At 36.6% G+C, this 21,181-nt stretch overlaps 1 protein-coding gene across 3 annotated transcripts in view; it reads right to left on the reverse strand.

Moving 5' to 3' along the window:
- The window catches only part of NEDD4 (NEDD4 E3 ubiquitin protein ligase), a 60,556-nt gene that overhangs the window by 24,941 nt on the left and 14,434 nt on the right, over positions 1-21,181 (reverse strand). Inside the window, exons 4-6 of one of the 3 annotated variants that reach the window (XM_037394326.1) lie at positions 20,939-20,977; positions 20,434-20,487; positions 769-819 (exon numbers count right to left, since the gene is read on the reverse strand). In XM_037394326.1, coding sequence (XP_037250223.1) covers positions 769-819; positions 20,434-20,487; positions 20,939-20,977 — 144 coding nt within the window. The other 2 variants (XR_005105277.1, XM_037394325.1) reach the window with 2 other exon arrangements.

Here is a 21,181-nt window from a genome sequence, read left to right on the forward strand (position 1 = left end):
AGAGGGCAATTACGGTCGGTCTTTCCAACCCACCTGACTGAGGGAAAGGGGTTAGTGTGATCTCACATCCCAGTTACAGTGGGAAACGGGACATACATAACTACTCCTGACACAGTTCTTACCGGAATGAAAGAACAACTGCTCTTGGAAAGGTTTTTCCACAGTTGTTATCCTGTCTTTAAAACAGTTGCTGATAAATCTGTTAGTATTAGCTAATGTTTTGAGAACTCAGAAGAAAATGAAAAGGCTTACATGTTTCAATGTTCTTGGTGATATTTCTTTAAAACTAACAGTGTGCTTTGCAAAAGAAATGCAAAACAAAAACAATGTACAAAACAACACTAGCTCTATTTCCCACTTACCCTCTTCTGTATCTGTTTATGGGAATAAGTTATATTTAAAGTAAATCTGTCGACTTTAAAGAAAATATTTTAAGAAATGTGACAATAATTACAGTATCTTCTTGTCTTTAAGACTGTTTCAATACTTGCATTTTATTCTTGGAAAAGCTATAAGCACCCCTAACTTTTAACAGCAGAAACCAGTATCTAAACACAAGATAACCTACAGGTTTTTGACAAATACCAGCACAAAAATACTCCTAACAAATCCCCGTAAGAAAACCAAACAAAAACCCCACAGACCAGAAGAATTTAATCACTTATATTATCAGTATGGTTAACTTCCTTAGATAACAAATACAGTTGCATACAGAATAAATTTTTCCCTTTCATAGTCTTAAAACAAAAACAAACAAAAAATACAAACCGGTAACTGATAAAGAGGAATATCCACTTGCCCAAGAAAATCATCTCGAGTCTACAGAAAATAAAAACAAACAAAACAAAAAAAACACAGAAAGTTTAAAGTTGCAAAGTGTTTTAAAAACATTATTGCACAGCCCTCATAGCATAGCAATGCTTTCTAAAAATTCAAAGATACTCTCAAGTTATAGACAATGAAACTTGTTCTGTACAGAATGAATTCTGATGGACCCAACACTCACAAGCCTTTAACAGTTTTGTCTTCCTCAAAATAAATGAAATTTGAGGGAACTGGGCATGGAAATTTAGGTAAGTTTTTTAAAAAAATCATATAGACTAATGTTAATCAAACATGAGAAGGTTGTCTAGCATAAGGACTGAGATTGTCGGCATCTCCAGTAGAAACAGGATCCTAAAGGGCTAAGAGTAAACACACTTTTTCCCCTTAGCTGTTTCAGTAAAATAATTGTCTTGTTGGATACTTAAGCAACTAAACATTTATCACAAATTAAAACAGAATTAAAGACCTTTCTCCTAGCAGTGCCTGACAATTTCTATAAGCATAGGCAGCTATTAAAACATATATAAACAATTTTTTCTTTTCAAAATAATACAGCTACTGGCAAAAATAAGACAGAGCAAAAATAAGTTTCATCTGTGATAAGTGTTTTGGAAGTTCCAGTAATTCCAGTGGTCTCAAGCCTGGCAGCAGGAGCTCAAAGTTTGGCGTGTTCCCTACCCCCTGCCAACATTCCTGTTGACATCTGAAAATATGCTAAAATTTGTTGTATCTAAGAAAAAATACCATTTGCCTACACACATTGAAAAGTTTATTTTTAATGACTAAAATCTCTTTAAGATTGTGCCTTGACTTGGCTGTCTGGACTATGAAGGCAGCAGCTTTACAGCCCAGTTCCCTCCAGCCTACACTGCAGTACCAGGGGAGTGACCGACAATAGATGGTATCACTGTACAGTTTACTTTTGATCACCGATTTTTGCCTGCCAAAGAAATTAAGACTTTAGCATTTATGTAGGTAATCCAAGTATTCACCAATAATCACTGCCAACAGTTGAGACTTCTTACTGGAGCATATGCCGAGTTGTTTCATGTTCATTTGTGATTTGAAAGCCCTTGCAAACCTCCACAAAAGCAGGAAAATGTATTATATGAGTCATTTAACATGAAGATGTATCACTGCTTGTGTGCTAAAAATCAAGAGGGCATGAAATTTTTAAAAGGTACGTATAAGCCTATGGCATTTTTCAAAAATAAACACTATAACAAGAGAATGCTTTTTTGCATAGACAGGGCAGGGAACTGTGAAAGTCTTGAACAGTTTAGCCTGAGCAGCCTCTGCATTTCTAGCCTTCCCAGTTTTTCCAGTTAACAAAAGATTTGGTGCCTATTCTTTCTTAAATCTGTTGGTGTACCACAAGCTTTTATTCAAACTTCTCACCCAAGGATGGCCTTCTTCCATAAAACTTTCCACGGTGAGGCTGTGCAGGGAATAGATGTCAGCAGGATGCAGCTCAGGGCAAAGCCAAGTGTTTCACCTTTCTTCTAGCACGACTATTTATAATTCTCAATCACAATGTTTTACAGTATTAAAACTCTAGTCCAATTCTACTCCTTTTTTTTTGTCCCACTGACAGCATTCTGAATGCAAACCGCTCTGATATTAAAGGCTATCTGTATTTCTTGAAGCAGTTCTTTCTCCTTTTATAATTCTGGGACCTTTTTTCTTTAGCTCTCTTGTCCTAAGTTTGTACTTTTCATCTTTAAACCATACGTGTATATGGAGAACCAGTGCCTCACAACATTTGTGTAAGCTCTAACTTTTTTTTACACCTCCAAAAAGCAAAACTAGACTGGAGAACTTGTCATGGATGAAACATGCTAGAAATCTAGAGACACATAACTCGTAGCTGAATTTATAGTGTGTATGTCTTACATTAATATTGGGGGTGGGTGGGAGGGGGGTGGAAATGAAACCCAGAATATCCACCTTTTTATTCACAAATTCTTTTAGGACAGAAAGCTACAATAGGTTTTCATACCTGGAGAGTCTGAAGCTTCCCTGAGCCACTGAAAGAACACTTTCTGTATATTACAGACCCATAAGCTTCTGGAAAATATAGCTATCATTTTTGCCCATGAGGTTCTTTTTAAAAGGCACGGCACATACCTTAGACATGTTAAAAGGCTTAGTATTTGTAAAGTTCTTGGCAATCCTCAAGTGGAACATGCCTTTCAAATAATTACTGAATGTGGGACAAAAGTCTGCTGTATTTAGAAAACCTCAGAACACTCTGTTGGTACCAGCAGTATTTAGTATGGGCTTCTGTTATTCACTTTATTATTCTGTTGTCTCTCCCGCTATTTTTAGCTGAGCTAGCCTTGATAACCAACCTTTAACAGTACTTTCTCCTCCAGCCAAGAGTAAAATCCTCCTGTGAGATTTTGTTGACCTCCAAACAACTAATACATAGATCAGATAGCAGCAATGCTCTTTAGCAATGTGCCTCACCATGACGAGCTGACTAACTGCCTTCAAAGTGCCAAGGAAGCTTTGAAACAGACATCACACACATTAACAATTAAATGCCAATGGAGCTGAAACTGTTTGGATCTCTGTTTCATGACAGCAGGCATCCCAGTATTTTCAAGAGGGACAAGTGGGTCAGTTGTTCTTGTCAACTTCTAATTTCTTAACAGAGAACTCAAACTTTCTGCTTGCCAGACTGTAAGTGCATAAACCTCAATTATGAATATCACTAACAAAGAGGCCTTTTATATTACTGATTCATTGGTTTAGGCTATAGAAAGTTATTAAAAACATGTGAGGACAGACAGCTGCTATATACAATACATTTAAAGAACTCCAGTGTAATGCCAAAGCAAGCGCTCCAAGAGAAAAAGCACCAAAAGAAAGTAATCCAGTCAAATTAATTTTAATCTAATATACTTAATAAGCCTCCATAGTGAAGATTTTTGATGTTTTCTGCAATTTCCATCAGAAACTGGACAGAAGTAGATTTTAAGCAGACATGCTTGTATCAGTCACACGCTTGAAGAGCAGTACTGAGAACATTACCCATAATTTATCAGGTTTGAAGACAGTTAACTGATTCCATGCCTTTCTTAATTGCTGGATTCACCACAGCGCCTTTTGAAACACCTCTTGTGTAAGACCAGGGTGTTGAAATAACAGGTATTTTCTCTACCAACTTTTGTGACTAATTTCGTTGGTGTTAGTGCATGAATTAGAACCCAAGTATATTCCCAGTCTTCTTCTGACTAAACAGACAGCTAGTTGTGTGCAAGTCAGTCCTCAACCAAAATCTCCAGCTGTACAGCAAAATGAGAAATCATACAGCTTTTATTGGAGGGAATATAAGTATCAATTCAAACTGAAAAAACAAACAGTGATCTGGACTATCGCAGCTTAAGAAAACAAGAGCTCAACAGATCCCTTACAAAACCAACATTCTTCTTGCTCAAACACCCAAACATCAACATTAGTTACAAGCTTGATGAGAATGAAAAAAAACCCCAAAACTTTCCTGAGCTACACTAGCAACTTCAAGTACTGTTTCTTTACACGCTGTGCCGAGTATATTATTTGGTTCCCTTGAATTTTAAATTGAGAAAAGTGAGGGGATTTTTCTTCCCTAAAATACTGCCAGATGTGCTATTCATCATGGGAACATAAGTTTCAAAAAAGCAAAATTCAATTATCATGTCAAGATCTTACCAAATTCATGGGATTCTAAAAGTAATGCTTTCTCTTATCTTGCAAAGCAGTAAATATTTAGTGGCATGGAATTCATTACAGTCCCAGTCTCCTGTATTTTTAAGGGGGAGAGGTAGACTGGTGAGGAGTGTTTGTGTTTTTTTAATGACACGTAGGTATTTCTTTTTAGTTGGTATCTATGATCAACTATCTGCAATACTGAGAAAGAAGAACCTATGAGCATTTTCAAAACAAAGAAAATAACATACTCTTAGATCAATGGTTATTATGCAACATATGTTTCTGCGGGACCTTCAGCCTTGCTGGCTGCTTTAACAGCAAGGTGTCAGCACAACATGCCTCAGCAGTTTCACCATCTGTTTAACAGACAGCATTTAGAAATGACACTGAAGTTATTTTCACTAATTCTCCCTCGCTTCCAAAGATATTTTCAGAGAACTGCTTCTCTAAAAAGACCAGAGCAAAAGTATCATCTGTTTCTTCATTTATAGCTTACACTTTTTATATAGAACCACAATCTTACAGCTTCCTTAAAAGATCATATTTAGTCTACAGTGATTTTATAACAACATTCATATATTACTCCACTCAATGTCTGCTACTTTGAGAACCTGTGCCTATATGTTCATTAACAAAGCTATTTAAGACAGCTTTTTTTTTTTTTGCATACAAGAACTCATTTTCACATAGGTCACAGGAAGACAAGTAGTAATCTAATATAATCAAAGCATACTTAAGCACAACTTAAAGAACAAGTCAAAAGTTAGTAATGTGTATATTTTATTCATCAGGAATTTGAGTTCTTTTGGTTTTATGGACAGATGTGCCAAATAAGCTACCATATAAAAAGCAAGAATATTACATTTTATGAAGTCAAGAGCCAATCCAGATTTGGCCTCCTGTGTTAAACCAGCCAACACACACAGAGTAAATAAAAAATAAATCAGAAAACAGTACCAAGTATTTCATTAGGTATTATTTCAACAAACCATTCCTGATATCAAGTCAGTTAACTTCATGATAGTATAAAACTATAAAACTTCTGCACCTATGTGTGGCTCTGGTGCCAAATCTTAAGACTTAAATGGAAGTTTGAAAAACTCTCACAGTAACAATTCCAGCTGTACTTTTACCTTCACCAATTAACACTATAAAGCCTAATACACTCAAAAAATTCAAAACCCTATCAAACATTAAACTGCATGTGCAATTTGCTCACTGAAATGAGCAACAGATAAACCAGATATGACAGATGTTAACCACACTGGCTAATCAATACACTCAGCAGAAGGACACAATACACAGTCAACTTTTTGTTATTCAGAGCAAGAGGAAACAGACAGAGTTTAGAAACAACCAATTTGCCTCCAAAAGGCAGACAAGCAACTGGAGCACCTCTGCATCATGGTCTCACTCCTGGGAAGTTCATTAGGTCCAGTACAGATGCATAAAATAAGGTTGAGCCTGGAAGCTGCCTTTTTCCAGCCCTAAAGGCAATCTTGAACAGTTACCCAGGCTGTAGAAATAACAGAACCCTTCTAAAAAGTTTCTGTGACAGCAGACCTACAGCAGGTCTGGATGCAGGCTGAATGGCCTCAGCCTACTCCCAAGTTAGTCCAGCAGTTTTCAAAAGCATTCTTAAGTCTACTGTTCTCAGCTACTGTTGATCCAAGATCAACATCAACACTAGCTCAGGAATTCCCTGGGCCTTTGCACCAGCACACAGCTAGTGGTGCTGCCAGCCACTCTTCCATGCTCTTCTGCACTCCACATTAGCCCTAAGCCACCACTGATCTGAATCAGAGCCCCACGCCCTACCTACAAGACCTCTCCCAGCTCCAAGCCCATAACTACCTGCTGCCAGTCCTACATGTAGGCAAACCACCTGATACGGCAGAACTTACTGTTTTGTCTTAAGCTGTGCTACACTGAAGTTATAAATCCTATATGTCATGTGAATTGAATGCCTCAACCTCCATGACACAAAGCAACCGCAACACAAATAATCCACCCATGATTACTTTTACAACAAAAGTGCTATTACACTTGATTTCCAATAAACTCAACATTTCTTACTAAAGTTACATTACACTTCCCACATTAGACATGGGTTTTATCAGCCTATAACTTGCCAGACTTTAACTACTTTGCATTTATTCTTTATAAGCTAAATGTTTGTCCCAAATTGAACTTACTAGAAGCAACGATTACCACCACAACTGGCTAAGGTAGAAACTCTACTATAAAAAAAAGTAATGTTAATAAATTCGGGAAGCCTTTCTCTTCAAAAAGCCCTTGTGCTTTTGCATTACTGACCAGGGCCTTCTCCCTCATGCTAGGAAAATTGTAGGCTGCCAGAGAAATCATCTACATCTAAAAGAATCCAATTCTATGTTTCTTCCCACATTCTGCTTACTGAGTAGCTGGAGCGTACCATTTGCATTTTAACGCACCCTAACTTCAATGAGTCCAATTCAAGTTAGTATGTAACTTCAGCCAGGAACTTGCTGATGTCCTTCTCAAATGCTGTTTGCTTATGTTACAGTTGATACAGCTGAAAGCAGCCTAAGGTCTCAAAAAATAACTGTATCTATCTGTAGACTCTTCAGTTTACCATAAACTGCCACGATGGCGAAAAAGTGATGTACTCTCTTGAAACAGAGATGATTATAGATCTGTAAACTAACAGTGAAGTGAGCTACAAACATTTTGCTGGCTGCATTCCCAATCAGTATGTTCTGTTCGTCACAGGGAGTAAGGAAGAAAGTTCACTTGAAACAGAGACACTTAACAGAAATGCAGGGCAGTCCCCTTCAGACAAGGGTGAAAGTCAGTCGTAAGCAAGTGACTTGCCTGAAAAGGCCAGTCTGTTTTGCTTGCTTACTCAATCTGTGAAATTCATCCACTTCTGGAAGACAAGAAAACACATGTTGGAACACAGAAGAGCACACTTAGCCCAAGGTGAGGGGAGAACTGGAAAGAGCATTTCTACCATTTGATCCTAGGTGGCTGCAAGGCCTGAGCAGGCACCAAAGAGCCTAGTAGTCAGATTAATGTTCTGTATAACCTTGTATCCTTTCCCTAGTAATAGCCAGGAGCAGATGCTTAAGCAAATAATAAAAGCAGCAGTTAAGAATAGTACTTCCTCTGATATATTCCCAGTTTCTAAAGAATGAGTGGTCATGGGACTTTTTGTTCCTTATGTTAAAATACATACTGGGAATGTAACATCCTTTGATAGACCTTTCTTCGAGTTATCTAACCTCTTCCTGAAATCCATTTCTACTTCTGGTATGCACAATATCTTACAACAGTGAGCTCAGCAACACATATGAGGACATACTTGTTTTGTAAGAATGGATTCTCTGTTTAAATTCACCTCCCCTGAACTATAGTTTTATAAAACTGCCTTTATACCACTTTTTTTTTTTTTTTTTCCCCAAAGCTGAAAAGCCCTTGGTCTGCTTGGTGTCTCCTCACATAAAACTCATCCCAATCTTGTGACCCTTCTTGGTATTTTTCTAGTTCTGTTATACACACTTCCTGAAAAAGGATGACCAGAAATATGCATGCCATGCACATATGTGGATTTGTACAACTCCATAATGGCGTTTTTAATTTTGTTAGTTTACTCCATTCCCAATAAATCCCAACCTTCTATTTGCCTTTCAACTGTCAACAAGATTTCAGCTGACATTTTCAGCGAGTCACTCACCATGACATAAACTATTCCCTGACCAGTATAGAAGACCATTATCGTGTACGCATCGTTAGCTGTTTTTCCTGTGTGCAGTACTTGGCATTTATCAAATTTTCAAAAGTGATTTTCAAAATTGTCCATTCTACTGTCTAGTCACTCACTACCATGAGATCTTCTACTGCTTCAGAGGTAACAATCTAATTCTCACTTTTGTTTTCTATCTTTTAATTAGCTGTCACCAACGAGGAAGCTTTTCTCTTCTGCACCTATGTCTGGAGAGTATTATTCAGAACTTCTGCTAAGGGTTCTTGTCAAATATTTTTAAAAGCTCAGTGTCCTGCATTAACCAGCTCAGTCACCTCTGCATGCGATTTCTTAATTTGATTTTTAAGACACAACTTCCTTTTATGAAAGCAGTGCTCGGTCTCCCTTCTTGTAAACACAAAACACATCATATGTCTCCTAATTCTATTCCATGTACTTTTTCTTTCAGACCAGCCTGTTGTGGTAGCCTGTAACTACCCTTCTGGTCATTTTAAAAATCGACATGCTACTTACCCATTACTGAAGGAATTTGGTATCTAATACTAACTATTGCGAATAGTATTTGAATGTATTTCAACAATTTTATAGCTGACCTTCTTGACAATTCTTGGGAGAATACCTGCAGTACTATTGGTTTTGTTAAGGCCTTCTGTCTTATGCTATAATGCTTACAAAAACTATGATTTCTACATCACCATAACATTTTTGAGAAATGTTTTTGTTTAACCCAAAGTTTTGATCCAATTTCTCACAGAAAGCAAAAATGATACACCATTCAAAACAAATTACAGCAACGGCCACGGTCTCATAACTGAAAGACTAAGTTATTTGGCTGGTCAGGAGTAAAGTGAAGAAAGTCTTTATCTTGCCTTGGTGACAGTTTTACTTTAAAACATCCTTAAATGTATTCTAAGTCTTAAGAGACAGAATAACTATAGCTCGTGGCTATACTGAAGAAGCCACACCATCACTGCTTCCCACTCTTTCATGGTAGATTAAAAGGACATGAATCAACCTGAAGGCTGGATAATTTAATATTTATATAAGCTGTTTCAGGAGCTCCACTCTGCATGGTTTTGAAGTTTTAGTTTCCCCTTTTATTGGCAAGAGAAACCTACCCAAACTCAGTTCAGCTTCAGACTATAAACAGAATAAGGTTAAGCATAATTTGTAGAGAGCACAATCAAATAAATTCTTTACTATTTATGTGTAGTGTCTGCTAGTGGCTACAAAGTGCTAGAGCTTCAATATACAGGGTTCTTCAAGTGTTCTGCTACAGCTCCCGACACTGTTCCTTACAGCATGATCATATCCTAAAAGTTACACATGGTTCATTGTTGCAAAATATAACTTGCTAAAACTAACATAGAAAAATTTTAGGGATGGAGATGATAGTAAATAATACTAACTGACTGCTTCTTTTGCTAATGCTTCCATGTAGCAACTGTTCTTGAGCTAGTCTTGACTGTAAGGTTTATGGCATCCTTTGTGTGTAATCTTTTTTGCCCCCAAAGAAGATAACTAATCAAAAGCTCAAGACATGAAGAAAGGTAAAGAAGCAGCTGTAACAAAACTCTGCATTTAAGCAAGATGGAAGATAGAAGAAATCAGTACAAATCAAAGCACTTCAGGTCATTTTTACATACATGAAAGGAGATCTCCTACAACTAATTATAAACTGTGATTAACAGTTTCCACTGTCTTCCATTTAATGCTTTTATATGTACTTCAGCTTTAAAATCTGCCTGAGACACAACATAAATAGGATTACATGATGCAAGTAACGTAATTGCCACCATATTCCTCAGAAACACACCACCTTTCTTTCAACCCTAATTCTCCTTGACTGAACTCATATATCATGACACAGCAATGTGCCATAAACAGTCCTGTAACATGATCAAGATATGCAATACTGAGCAATATGAAAGTTATTAGGTGATGAGGTTATCACAGCACAATAGCATAAAGAGATGTCAGTTTGTGCTTTGCCTTGCATTGCCTCTATGATGTTTTGCTTCACCTGCACCTTTTCCACTCACTTCCTTGCACAGAACTGGGACACCAATACCCATATGCAGCCCCTTTGCTCAATATAAAAGATGCAGATGGCTGGAGATAAGCCACGGTTTTCTTCCCCTTCTCTTGGCACTTCTCCCTGGTTGGACCATTACCTTCTGCAAAGGGGTTTTGCTAAGACTGAAGTTCTACATCTGAAAGGGACGCAAGAGAAGACAACCTCAGACTATTCAGTGCTAACTTGTGGTGCAGCATTTATCAAGGGAATCAAAAACCTCCAGGTACAGGCTCTGGTCCTCTCAGCATGTTCAGATCAGCTAGGAGGTAACTTAGTGAAGACATCCTCACACACAGCCCACTCAAATTACTGTTTGTCCAAAAATTAAATGTAGTACTGAAAGATTCAAATAGCATCTCCTTTTACAGATACAAAAGGGTTCCAGGACCTGGTCAAAAAAAGCCTGAGAGTTCCAACTAAAGGTTTTCTTCACAAGAACCTGACAGTAGAAAAACATTCTGGTGATTTTTACAACACTCCTGAAATTTTTTGGCTTCAAAACATGTATTTCATTCACTAGAGACAAAACTTGAATAGAATTACTTGTAAACAGAAGGACAGTAACACAATGATTCCCTTATTGTGTAAGGGATTCTTCTCAAGGTATGCAGTTGCTGAGAGATTTGCGAGTACATTTATAATATTCACATTATCTAACCAGCAGTGATACTCAGGGGGAAGGACTGGCTAACGTCAGCAGGGATGTCAGCATAGTATTATACTTGTGGAAGAGATTAACATAGATTTATTTTTTTTAAGTTTATCATCTACAAGAAGTGGAACTTTAGTCACTGCTTCTGCCTTCCTCAAAGTTTACATACATAAGATGACATGTAAACTGTTCCCTTACTCACACCTACCCTCCCAATTCACACCTATGATGTCAAAATGCTTTAGCTGCAGATTTATTTCTGCCCTAAGCAAGAGAGATGCACTGAAAAACATTAAAAACAGAAATACAAAGTCAAGGACAACCTCCAATGCTGCAACCATGGACTACCTCTTCCTCCTGCTTTGCATAAATTAAATTCCACTAACTACTGCAGAATCTATTCAATATGTTTCCAGTAAAGATCAGCTGTGGTATGTGGGCCATCACCATTCCACAATTTTCAAGTCAATTAAAAATAATCCAAGGCCAGTTGTCAGAGAAATGGTGTTTTGCCAAAAAAAAAAAAAAATAATTTTTTTTTAAGTCAGCCTTTAACAAGCTGTTGATTATAGAAAGCAGGACATCCGATATGAGGTGGCTGAAGGCTAGTAGCTAGGCACGTAAGAAAAGAATGCATAGACCTTTTGCTGCTTCAGACTCTCGAGTCTCTGACCAAAGCACTGATTTGATTTCATGACTGCTCTGTACAGATAGCTGACATTACTAAATGCTACTCCAGTATCAACTTGTTAAATTTGAACCCAGACTCAGCATATCAATATACTAGGCCAGACTAACTGGAGTCAAGCGAAATATTTTGGGAGTTGTTTATTTTTAAATGAGTCACAATACACCATGATAATTAACTGGACTATATAATTAAATGATTGCCATAGGATCTATTGTATTTGTCACAAAGACTATAATAGCAAATACAATAGTATTTATCCATTTTTTTCCAGTGAATTGCTCAACTACTATAGAGTCAGCTTTGGTTTTTGCTTGGTTCGGTGGGAAATTTTTTGATAACATTTTATAGGATATTCTATAAAAACTGGTTTTACATAAAGACTGAAAAGGCCATTTCACAACTGAAAGGCTCCTGGTGCCTGTTGTTGCATAAAGGAATCTGAAACAAGTATACTGCTATAAAATCTTCAGTGTCCAGTTTTCTAATGTCAGAGATCTTTTTGATTTGTATGTAGTCATGTCACAAATCTAAGCTTTTGCAAATAAATGAAATGTACAAAGATAACTACACCAATTTGGGATTCAGACTTCTGTTTTTTAAACTTGTCTCTCTCGTCTTCTAGTCAGAAGATGAAATCTTAAGTATTCAGGAAGCTTAAAACATGCTGCCACAGTACAAATGCTCAACTACCACTGAAGCATGCCATCAAGTGCTTTAAGAAATCAAGTTTCCTTAGATTTTATGTCAATCCACTGTAAACACCACTTCCAGGAACTGAAACAAATCATTGTCAGTCCAGCGGCTTATGAGGTTTTCTGGATATGTTTGCTACCAATCTAATCCTGAACTTGAATTCTACCTAAATTGAATTTTTAAAAATTCACTCAGTATTAAAATGTATCTTACATACCAACTGCCATTAAAGACAGCAACTAGCAGTGCAAGTTGATGAGAAATGTACTTGAAGTGCATGACTCAACATGTTTTCCTTTTTGCAGTATACTTTTAAAAAATAACTAGATCCAGACTACTTAAAATATGTCATAATCTGTTTGTGCTTATTGTGGAATTTATCATCAACTTCACAGTTTGATTTTGGGATGAGCAATCACCAAACAATATGCATAGTGACTACCTGTGATCCACTGTGAGTTTTATGATGAAGCTTAAACACAGATCACAGTTATACAAGGAAGGAAAGTGCGCTTTTCTTCAAACTCTTTTTAACCAAAAAGCAATAGAAAACTTCAAAGAAGCCGAAAAGTGTAGAATCATCAGGCACTACTCTAAGAGCAACAACAGATTGTGAATTACAGGCTAATACCTCCAAGTTTATCAAACTATTACTAGTTTTGAAAGGGACTGTCATAACTGTAGATCTTTGGCATAAAGCCTTTTGCTTAATCAAGCATGTTAGTTAAATGATAGCAGTGTCAATTTATGCTTGGTAAACAGTGATTGTTCCACTTTCATCAGCATTCACAATTAAAACTAAGACATAATATTCAGATCATTTATGTCTTCATAATGTTATTGAAACAAGTCTTAAAATCCGTATTTCATGTGGCTTATGCCTTACTAACAACATAAACTGCCTGAGGAGTTAGTAAAAGCAAACACATTTCTGCAGTTTAGTTGGACGTGAGCTTTATTACCAAAAAAATATATTTAATATAAGCCTTCTAGAACCAAGTACTATAATTTGAACAGCAATGTTGTTGGGAGAAGTATTAAGTTACAGTGTACTGCTCAGGCTGAAGTAGCGGTTGGAAAGAAAAAGAAAAAAAAAAAGGAAAAAAAAGGAGAGGAAACTGAAAATTCCTGTGGTTCAGGGTGTATACAGAAACAAATGGTATTTACAGTTTCTCTGCTCAAATATTACTTATCTTTAATTCTACATACAGCAAACTGTTCTGTAAAATAAAGCCTATATGAAATACACCTAAAAGTCTGTAAAGTAATCCACTCATTTTCACCCATTTTAGTAATCACTATTAATTTACTAAGAAACAGTTATATATTTAAAACTACACAACTTCATCTGAAATATAAATAAATCCCATGTCTAGATAACCAGACAAGAAAATCCCTTTGAGTTCATGTGAATAAGAAATTATTGTTTATAATACAATACAGGTATTTCACTTCAAGACATTCACCTACACTACTGTATGTACCATATCCTAAAAAACAAATCTAAAAACCAAATACTGCAGATAATATAAAAATTAAACTTCCCAACAGTGACAGTTTGACACCATTTGGAAATTCTGAAATCACTGTGTTTAAGTCTTGATTGTAAATGTTATTATTTTCCCCATTAAATTTCAGCTGTAAAACACTGTCAAATTTTTCTGTAAACCAGAACACTCACCTTATGGGGCCTCCACAAAGAAGTGCTAGACATTTCCCTCTTAGAGGTTCCGTATCTTTTCTTAACACCAGTTGTTTTTCCTTCATTCCCAGGTTTGAACTGTATGTGCAACTGAGACGTCCTTGCACTATGACACTTGTATTTAAGGCTGGATAAACAGCAAGAAACTTTTTGATGTGATCCTTCCAACGAAACGCTTCTTTGCAAAACATTGTGGGTTTTGCTCAGCTGTGCATTCGGTCTTGCTAGTTCATTTATATTAACCTGATATTCTGAATCTATTTTTGAGGGTAAACACGCAGATGTGCTACGTGCCAGTTTTAAATAAGGGTATTTTGCACTGGAGTTCAGATTTAACTCCGGACTGCAACTGCCATTAACCATTTCACTGCTTGATGCAAATGCTTTTTGAGTGAGATGAACTGAAATACATGAGAAGCCATCAGCTGCTTCTTCACAGGTTGCCTGCTCCGAACTATTTGACATTTGACTTTTGTCTTGTAACGATGTATTCGAGTGAAGCGGTCGAATGTCTCTGACTTCGCCAGAAGAGCAAACTGTTTTAGATAATCGAAGTCCATTGACTGCTGTTGAAAGGCATCCCTTGGAAATAGTGTGATCTTCTTTTTGTGCCAGCTCACTAGGAGAAATAATTAGTTTATGGGATGTTTGGTAGGCACCTCTATGTGGTAGCTGACCTGAGCTTACTGGAGAAGCTGGAGGAGTACTGGAAGGACTCCTAGGGAAAATAACCAGTGATGAACAACGTCGCAGTGGAATTTTTGTTTTCTTCCTCACCGACAAATCGTCCTGGTCAAAAGTAGTATTACTTCTACACAGAGCTTCCTGAGATGAGTTGTTCCTATAGGGATTACATTTGTCTGCAGTGCTTCTATACAAAGAATCGCCATACACAACACTATTACAGAAAGTACCATCACTGGTCGAAAGAGTGCCACTACCACTGTCACTGATGACACTGTTACTATAAGAACCTCCATCACTTGTGGTACTTGCACATGATCCATAGTCACTGCCAGCACTGCTGAACGATCCACTGTCACTGGCTGCAATACTGACGAGACTGCCATTGCACGAAGCAGTATTGCTCAGAAGGCTATCATTAGATCGATGATCAACCACAATTCTAGCACCACAGTTTCCTTCGTTATCAATACCAATGAATGAAGTGTCTTCACCAGCAGCTACAGCATCACCAGACTGAAAACATCCACTATGCTTTCTAGACTGCAGGGAAATGTGCAGTGAGGTGCTCTTTTTTATTTGAAATGAAGAAATAGCTGCATTTTCTTCTTGATTAATTACTTGCTGCATTACAGGTGCATAAGCAACTTGTCTAGGAGTTAGCTTCATTTGTGTAACATTAGGTGGAGAATTCTGCGATTTTTTGAAGTACATACAATTGTTACTCTCCAAAACATCTTCAGAGGCTTCGGATAATGGATCTGTGTTGCTTCTTTGGGTAGCAAAATGCAATCTTAACCGTCGTGCCATTTGTTCTCATTTCCACGCATGTTAGCAAACGAAAACCACAAAGATCCTTCAGCAGAAAGGCTACAGGCAGCTGCACAGAACCTAAAGCTAGTACATCACAACAGTAAAAGCCCATAAAAGTTGCAGTCTTTGTCCTAATTTCTACAAGATACTAGTGTTAAATAAAACCAAACTGTACCTCTTGAAATAAGTCAGCCATTCGTTGAACTGCAGTTTCTGGACGTCTTTGATTGCTTGCAGTCAGAAAGTATTTATTTACAAAGCACTTAGATTCCAACGACCTCAGCTGCAACACACTGACAAACACTACTGACCTTGTTTCAAGCACACCTTCTGTAATTTGCATAAATGAACACAATAATAAACTTCCAGTACTTCCAAGTTTAAAACAGCAACTCCTGCTGCAGCTGCACTAGCTGAGTCAATGTGTCCGTACTTTCCTCAGCAGCGTATGACTACTAATATTTTTACCCATAGGTTTAGAATTACAGGAAGTTGGTAGGAATGAAGTCCCATATAATTGAGTATCAAGCCTAGGATTGAATTTCCAAATAGTAACCATGCTAGCAAACTGCTGAGGTCTGAATTATGCATAAACCAGTGAAATAAGCCTCCTCCCCTTCAAAAAAAAAAAAAAAAAAAAAAGAAGTCTTTCTGCACTATTTAAATAAAACTTGAAAGAAATCTGCCATTATCTTGCAATCAACATGCTGTTAAGCCATCACACTTTCTTAAAGATTTGCACATAGTAGAAACCTCTCCCACGGAGTCATAATTTTCAGCAAGGTGCAACTGAACTGGAACAAAAAAGTTATTCTGATTAATAATTTGGCATTTATTTTCAGCCTACCACATTAACCTTCTATTTTATATTTTAACATTGCCAAATTACTTCTGTTAAAGGTAGAAAGAAGCAAACTATACTTACAAGCTGAACTATCTCACCTTATTTGCTGGAAGCCCGCAATAACCAGACATTCATTAGAGTTCAATTCTGCATGCAAATATATTATATGACCAGCTACACAAACTTTAGAACACTAAGCTAAGCATACAGAGTTAAATACGATTACCAAGCACAATGACAGAAGTATGCTGTAAAATTACATACAAACTGTCTCATACATTCACAGCTAAAGACTATTTTTTAAATAAAATTATCAGCATGTCAAGAAGTTAATATACCATTAACTCTTAAAAGAGTAATGGGATTGAGAATTACTACAGAAGGTTTCACTGGCTCATATCCTCTGAAAAAGGTCCTTTGCTGGCACCTAGTGGGACTTTTGAAAAAAGACAATCTCGAATCTTGCTTAACTGTTAAGTGTTCTTTTTTTTGTTGTTGTGGTTTGTTGTTTTGTTTTATTTAAAAAAAAACAAACAAAGCATTTGCCTATGAATGTATTTTGAATACAGAAGCCATGTATAATGCAGTACTAAACGTTACCATACTAACATGAAGTTACTTAGTGCTGCTGAAGAAGTGCAAACAGCAAAGAACACTAGGCCATTTATACCTTTATAGGTCATAGTACTGGGGTGGTTTTTTGCTCCATATTTATTTAACCTTTACTGTATTTTAAGCTAGAAGGCAGTAAAATTAACATTTATACCTCCTTCCCAAAAAAGGGCCAAGAATCAAATTCACAGTGCCCTGTTTGCAAGCAACAAATTTGTTTTCTAATTATACTCCAGGGCTTCCTTAACCTCCGTTACCTGAATTCCATTATTAGAACGCAGCAATAAATGAATACTAGCTTATTCATAGAAAGCCAACAAATACAATAGTTCATTTATTTCATTATGCTTTACCAACTGGACTTCCTCTAATCTTATATTGGATGGGGCCTGGATAGACGGAGAAGACGAAAGGAAAAATACCATAAAAGATTCTTTTGGTCACAGTTTCAAAAAGATACATTTGAACTCCAACATATTAAAAAAAAACCAAAAAACCAAAAAAAACCCCACCAAAACCAAACCAAGAAAAAACCCACCCTAAGGTATGTGAGCGAAGGGTGAAATAATGCATTTCTTAAAGGTCCTTTTCTCCCCAACAACAAATTAGTAGCATGGTTTGTAACAACTTAGTGTGATACACAACAAATTGTAACCAGTGTATTAAATACTCCTTTCAGTAAAAAACAGTAACAGTTTCTACCCAAAGGGATGATCCAAAATGTTTTTCCAATTTTACTACAGAACCCTTTAAGAACATGATAAACTGACATAATTTGGTAACTCAGGCTTAAGATATAAATGAAATTTCTCAACACGTCACTTTTTCCTTAGCTGTAACAGTATAGGTATAGTCAGCCAACTACAGCTTCCTTACCAACATAAAATGGCTTTTAAAATGCAAAATTTTATCTTGCTGAATTAAGACCTGACAAAAAAATTAAAATCATGATTTTTGAAAAGTACCAACAGCTCCATTCAAATCTTAACATAATTGACGACTTCAGTTATCAATAATGGATTTTGGCACTTCATTTGATGTACATACACAATTGCATCAAGTTATTGTAACACAGGGAAACATAACAAAAAGTCATCTAGCCCCTTCACTGGTCCATCTCGTAAGTGGACTCACTGTCCTTGTTGACAGATTTTTCTAATGTGTTTTTAACTACAACCCTAACCACGGACTCCACGAACTGCTCAAGCCCTTTATTCTACTAATCGTTTGCAACAAGTTAGCAAAACAAAACTACATTTAGTGTTCCCTTACCAAATCCAAGACAGGCATTCTTGAAAAGTTTTGAAGGTACTACAGAAAGATTTTAGAACTCCTATTGTTGGTGATACAAGCGATGCAGCAGGACTTTGAATTTAAGTCTAACATTGAAGTTTTGAGCCTGGTTCTCAAGAAAGCAACATTTCTTAAAAAACAGCCAGCAGAGAGTTCAGACTTCATTTTATCCCTAAAAGTTACCAGAAATAAAAGCAACTGGGATACATTTTTATAAAGCGGCAATTATCTGTTGGGTAGAGGTCTCACAAATGTAAGAATTTCAGTTTCCCTGCTTGCTCACATCTGCAGTTTAAACAGTCATCCAATAGGTAGAAGAAAGAAAGGCTGACTAACACTGAAGCCCCCTAAAATAATGGAAGATGAAACACCTTTTGATCATAGCTGCGTATCCTAGTAAGAGTGCAATGCATCTATGATTTCTGACACATGAAGATGAATTAATAGAAGGGGGGAGGAGCTTGTCAATGCTAAAGCAAAAATTTGACTTATTTAAAACAGCTCAAGACATCTGTGATAGAAACTTACTGTTTCTGAGAGCAAGCTAGTGAAACAGGGAGACAGCTTTTTCCATTCACTGAATAAGGAGATGGAAAATATAAAAATATTGGAGTTATTGTAGAACTATACAGTGACTGATGAGGTCATAACACTTTGATCTCTAAATATAATCATACATAGGAAACAAAGCACCATTTCCAAGTTGATGCCAATAAAATGTTCCAACGGCTCCTCTCCCATAAGCCAACAGGTCAAACAAATTATCTACTCCAGATTAGAGACAGAATTCTAAGGAATTATCTTGGTGGAAACCACAAAGAAAGCATTGGCTTTCTCCCACAAAGAATCAGGAATCCGACTTTCTATTCATGCCTCCTGGCTTCCAGGGGGTGGCAGTAATGTTCCAATGGCTCACGGACAAAGTACTCTGACCTCATGAATACACTGTAGCCTGTATCATCAAGTTAAGATGTACAGCTGAGCATCCTGAAAGATCATATTTAATCTGCCACTAAGCCACAACTGCTGGTGATTCCCTTTAAAATTGCTTTTATAAAGTAAAAGAGACACCATATTTGAAATACTTGGGACAGGTAGTACCACCTGTCAAGTAGTAAATTGTTTGGGAAGTCTGTAAATGCCTATAACCATGAAACAAGCTGCTTCTTTGTTCAGTCTAATTATTCCAGACAGTTTGTACTTAGATTTACATACATTTCACACTTCCCAACTTCAGCAAAGCAGCACCTCCATAAAACATACAACGTATTACCAAATATATGCAGAAAGCATTAGGAAAAAATAATAAGTTTTTCATAGCCAACACACTATCCAAGCACAAAGACATCCATTATAACAGCTATCAGAATGAAACAGCGTTTGGAGCACAAACCTAAGAGCACTAAACCCCTCCTATTAGTTTCAAACTATTGCAGAAGAAAAATTCCAGTGATAAGAAGTATCTGTGAAGTGGCCCTAGGATACAAGCATCATGATTGTACTGCTACTAGCCTTACTCATTTACAATAAAACATACAGTCACAAAGACAGGTAATTGGACATCTTCACATGTAAAACCAGAGCATCATCAGAGGATAAGTCTGAATTTCAGTAAGAATATAAAGGCACAAGCTAGCCCTATCTTACTTTCGACCTGCCCTTCACAGTGATGCCTATTTACAAAATCACAATCTACTGTCCGCTTGTTAAGATTTCCGAAGAAAATGCACGTTTTCTTTCATGCTACTCCTCAACTGTGTGCAGAGAAACCTACATTTCACAATACTGCTTTGAATGTTTATTTTTCCCCACAATCAGAGCTTTCAGTATCACCAAAGCATTTGGACATATCATTTGAAAAGTGCTATAAAAGAACAACACTTTTATAACACACATTAGAAATCAAGAATAATAACTGTTTCAGAGCATCACAAAGTGTGGTCGTGTCAGATAAGTAAACAAATCGGGTCTGCCTTTAGCTTTAGGTTGCATTAGAGAAGTTAAGATTATTTTGTTTGGGTATTTTTTTAATCCATGTTGAACACAGATGAACTTACTTTCATTCAAGTCTTCAATACACCGTTACATTAACACAAAAGGACCTACCAAACGGTTTTCATCAAATACTTCAAAAAGGAGTCTGTGTTTCTGAGGATTAACCTAGGAAAAAAAAATGTTGATAATTAAAATTTATGCTGAATTCCAACATTTGTTTTCAGCAAAGCCTCTTATGTTTATACAGGAGGAAAGAAATACGTAAAACCCAAGTTATACAGCAAATCTACACTTTGGTGCCACTTCACTATACAACATGTTTCTATCAAGACCAACGAGCAAAGACTGGTACTATCCTAAACTGTTTTTAAATCCATGTTCATGTTTTTAAACATTCATGGAACAAAGAAGATTAACATCAAGACTGAAAATTTAACTCTGACACAAATAGAAATGTTAACAAGTGTATTTCTAAAAAAAGCAGTTTGTGAGCCTTTTTGAACATTAATTATAGACATGTTTCTGATTTTAAGCTGAAGTAATGAGAAAACATTTCCCTGATGTGTAAACATAATATTCAACATAGGTAATAAAGCTGTAAAAAAACCCCACTTACTCTAAATAAGAGTTCTTCATTCCACTTTGGGTTTAAGGACTATGGGGGGAAGAAAAGGAAGACAGAATTTATTATAGTGACAATTCTATATTGGTGTATTTTTTTATGTTTTACCTCTGGTTTATCCCATGTAACAATCCACTTACAGTACAAATAATCTTGCTATCACTGGTAGAAGTCATAGGAGTTTTCTACTGTTTAACACAGTGCAGAATAGAGACAATTTATGTAAGACAATTTATG

This window comes from Falco rusticolus, chromosome 7 (assembly GCF_015220075.1).
Source record: "Falco rusticolus isolate bFalRus1 chromosome 7, bFalRus1.pri, whole genome shotgun sequence".
NCBI classification, from domain to species: domain Eukaryota; kingdom Metazoa; phylum Chordata; class Aves; order Falconiformes; family Falconidae; genus Falco; species Falco rusticolus.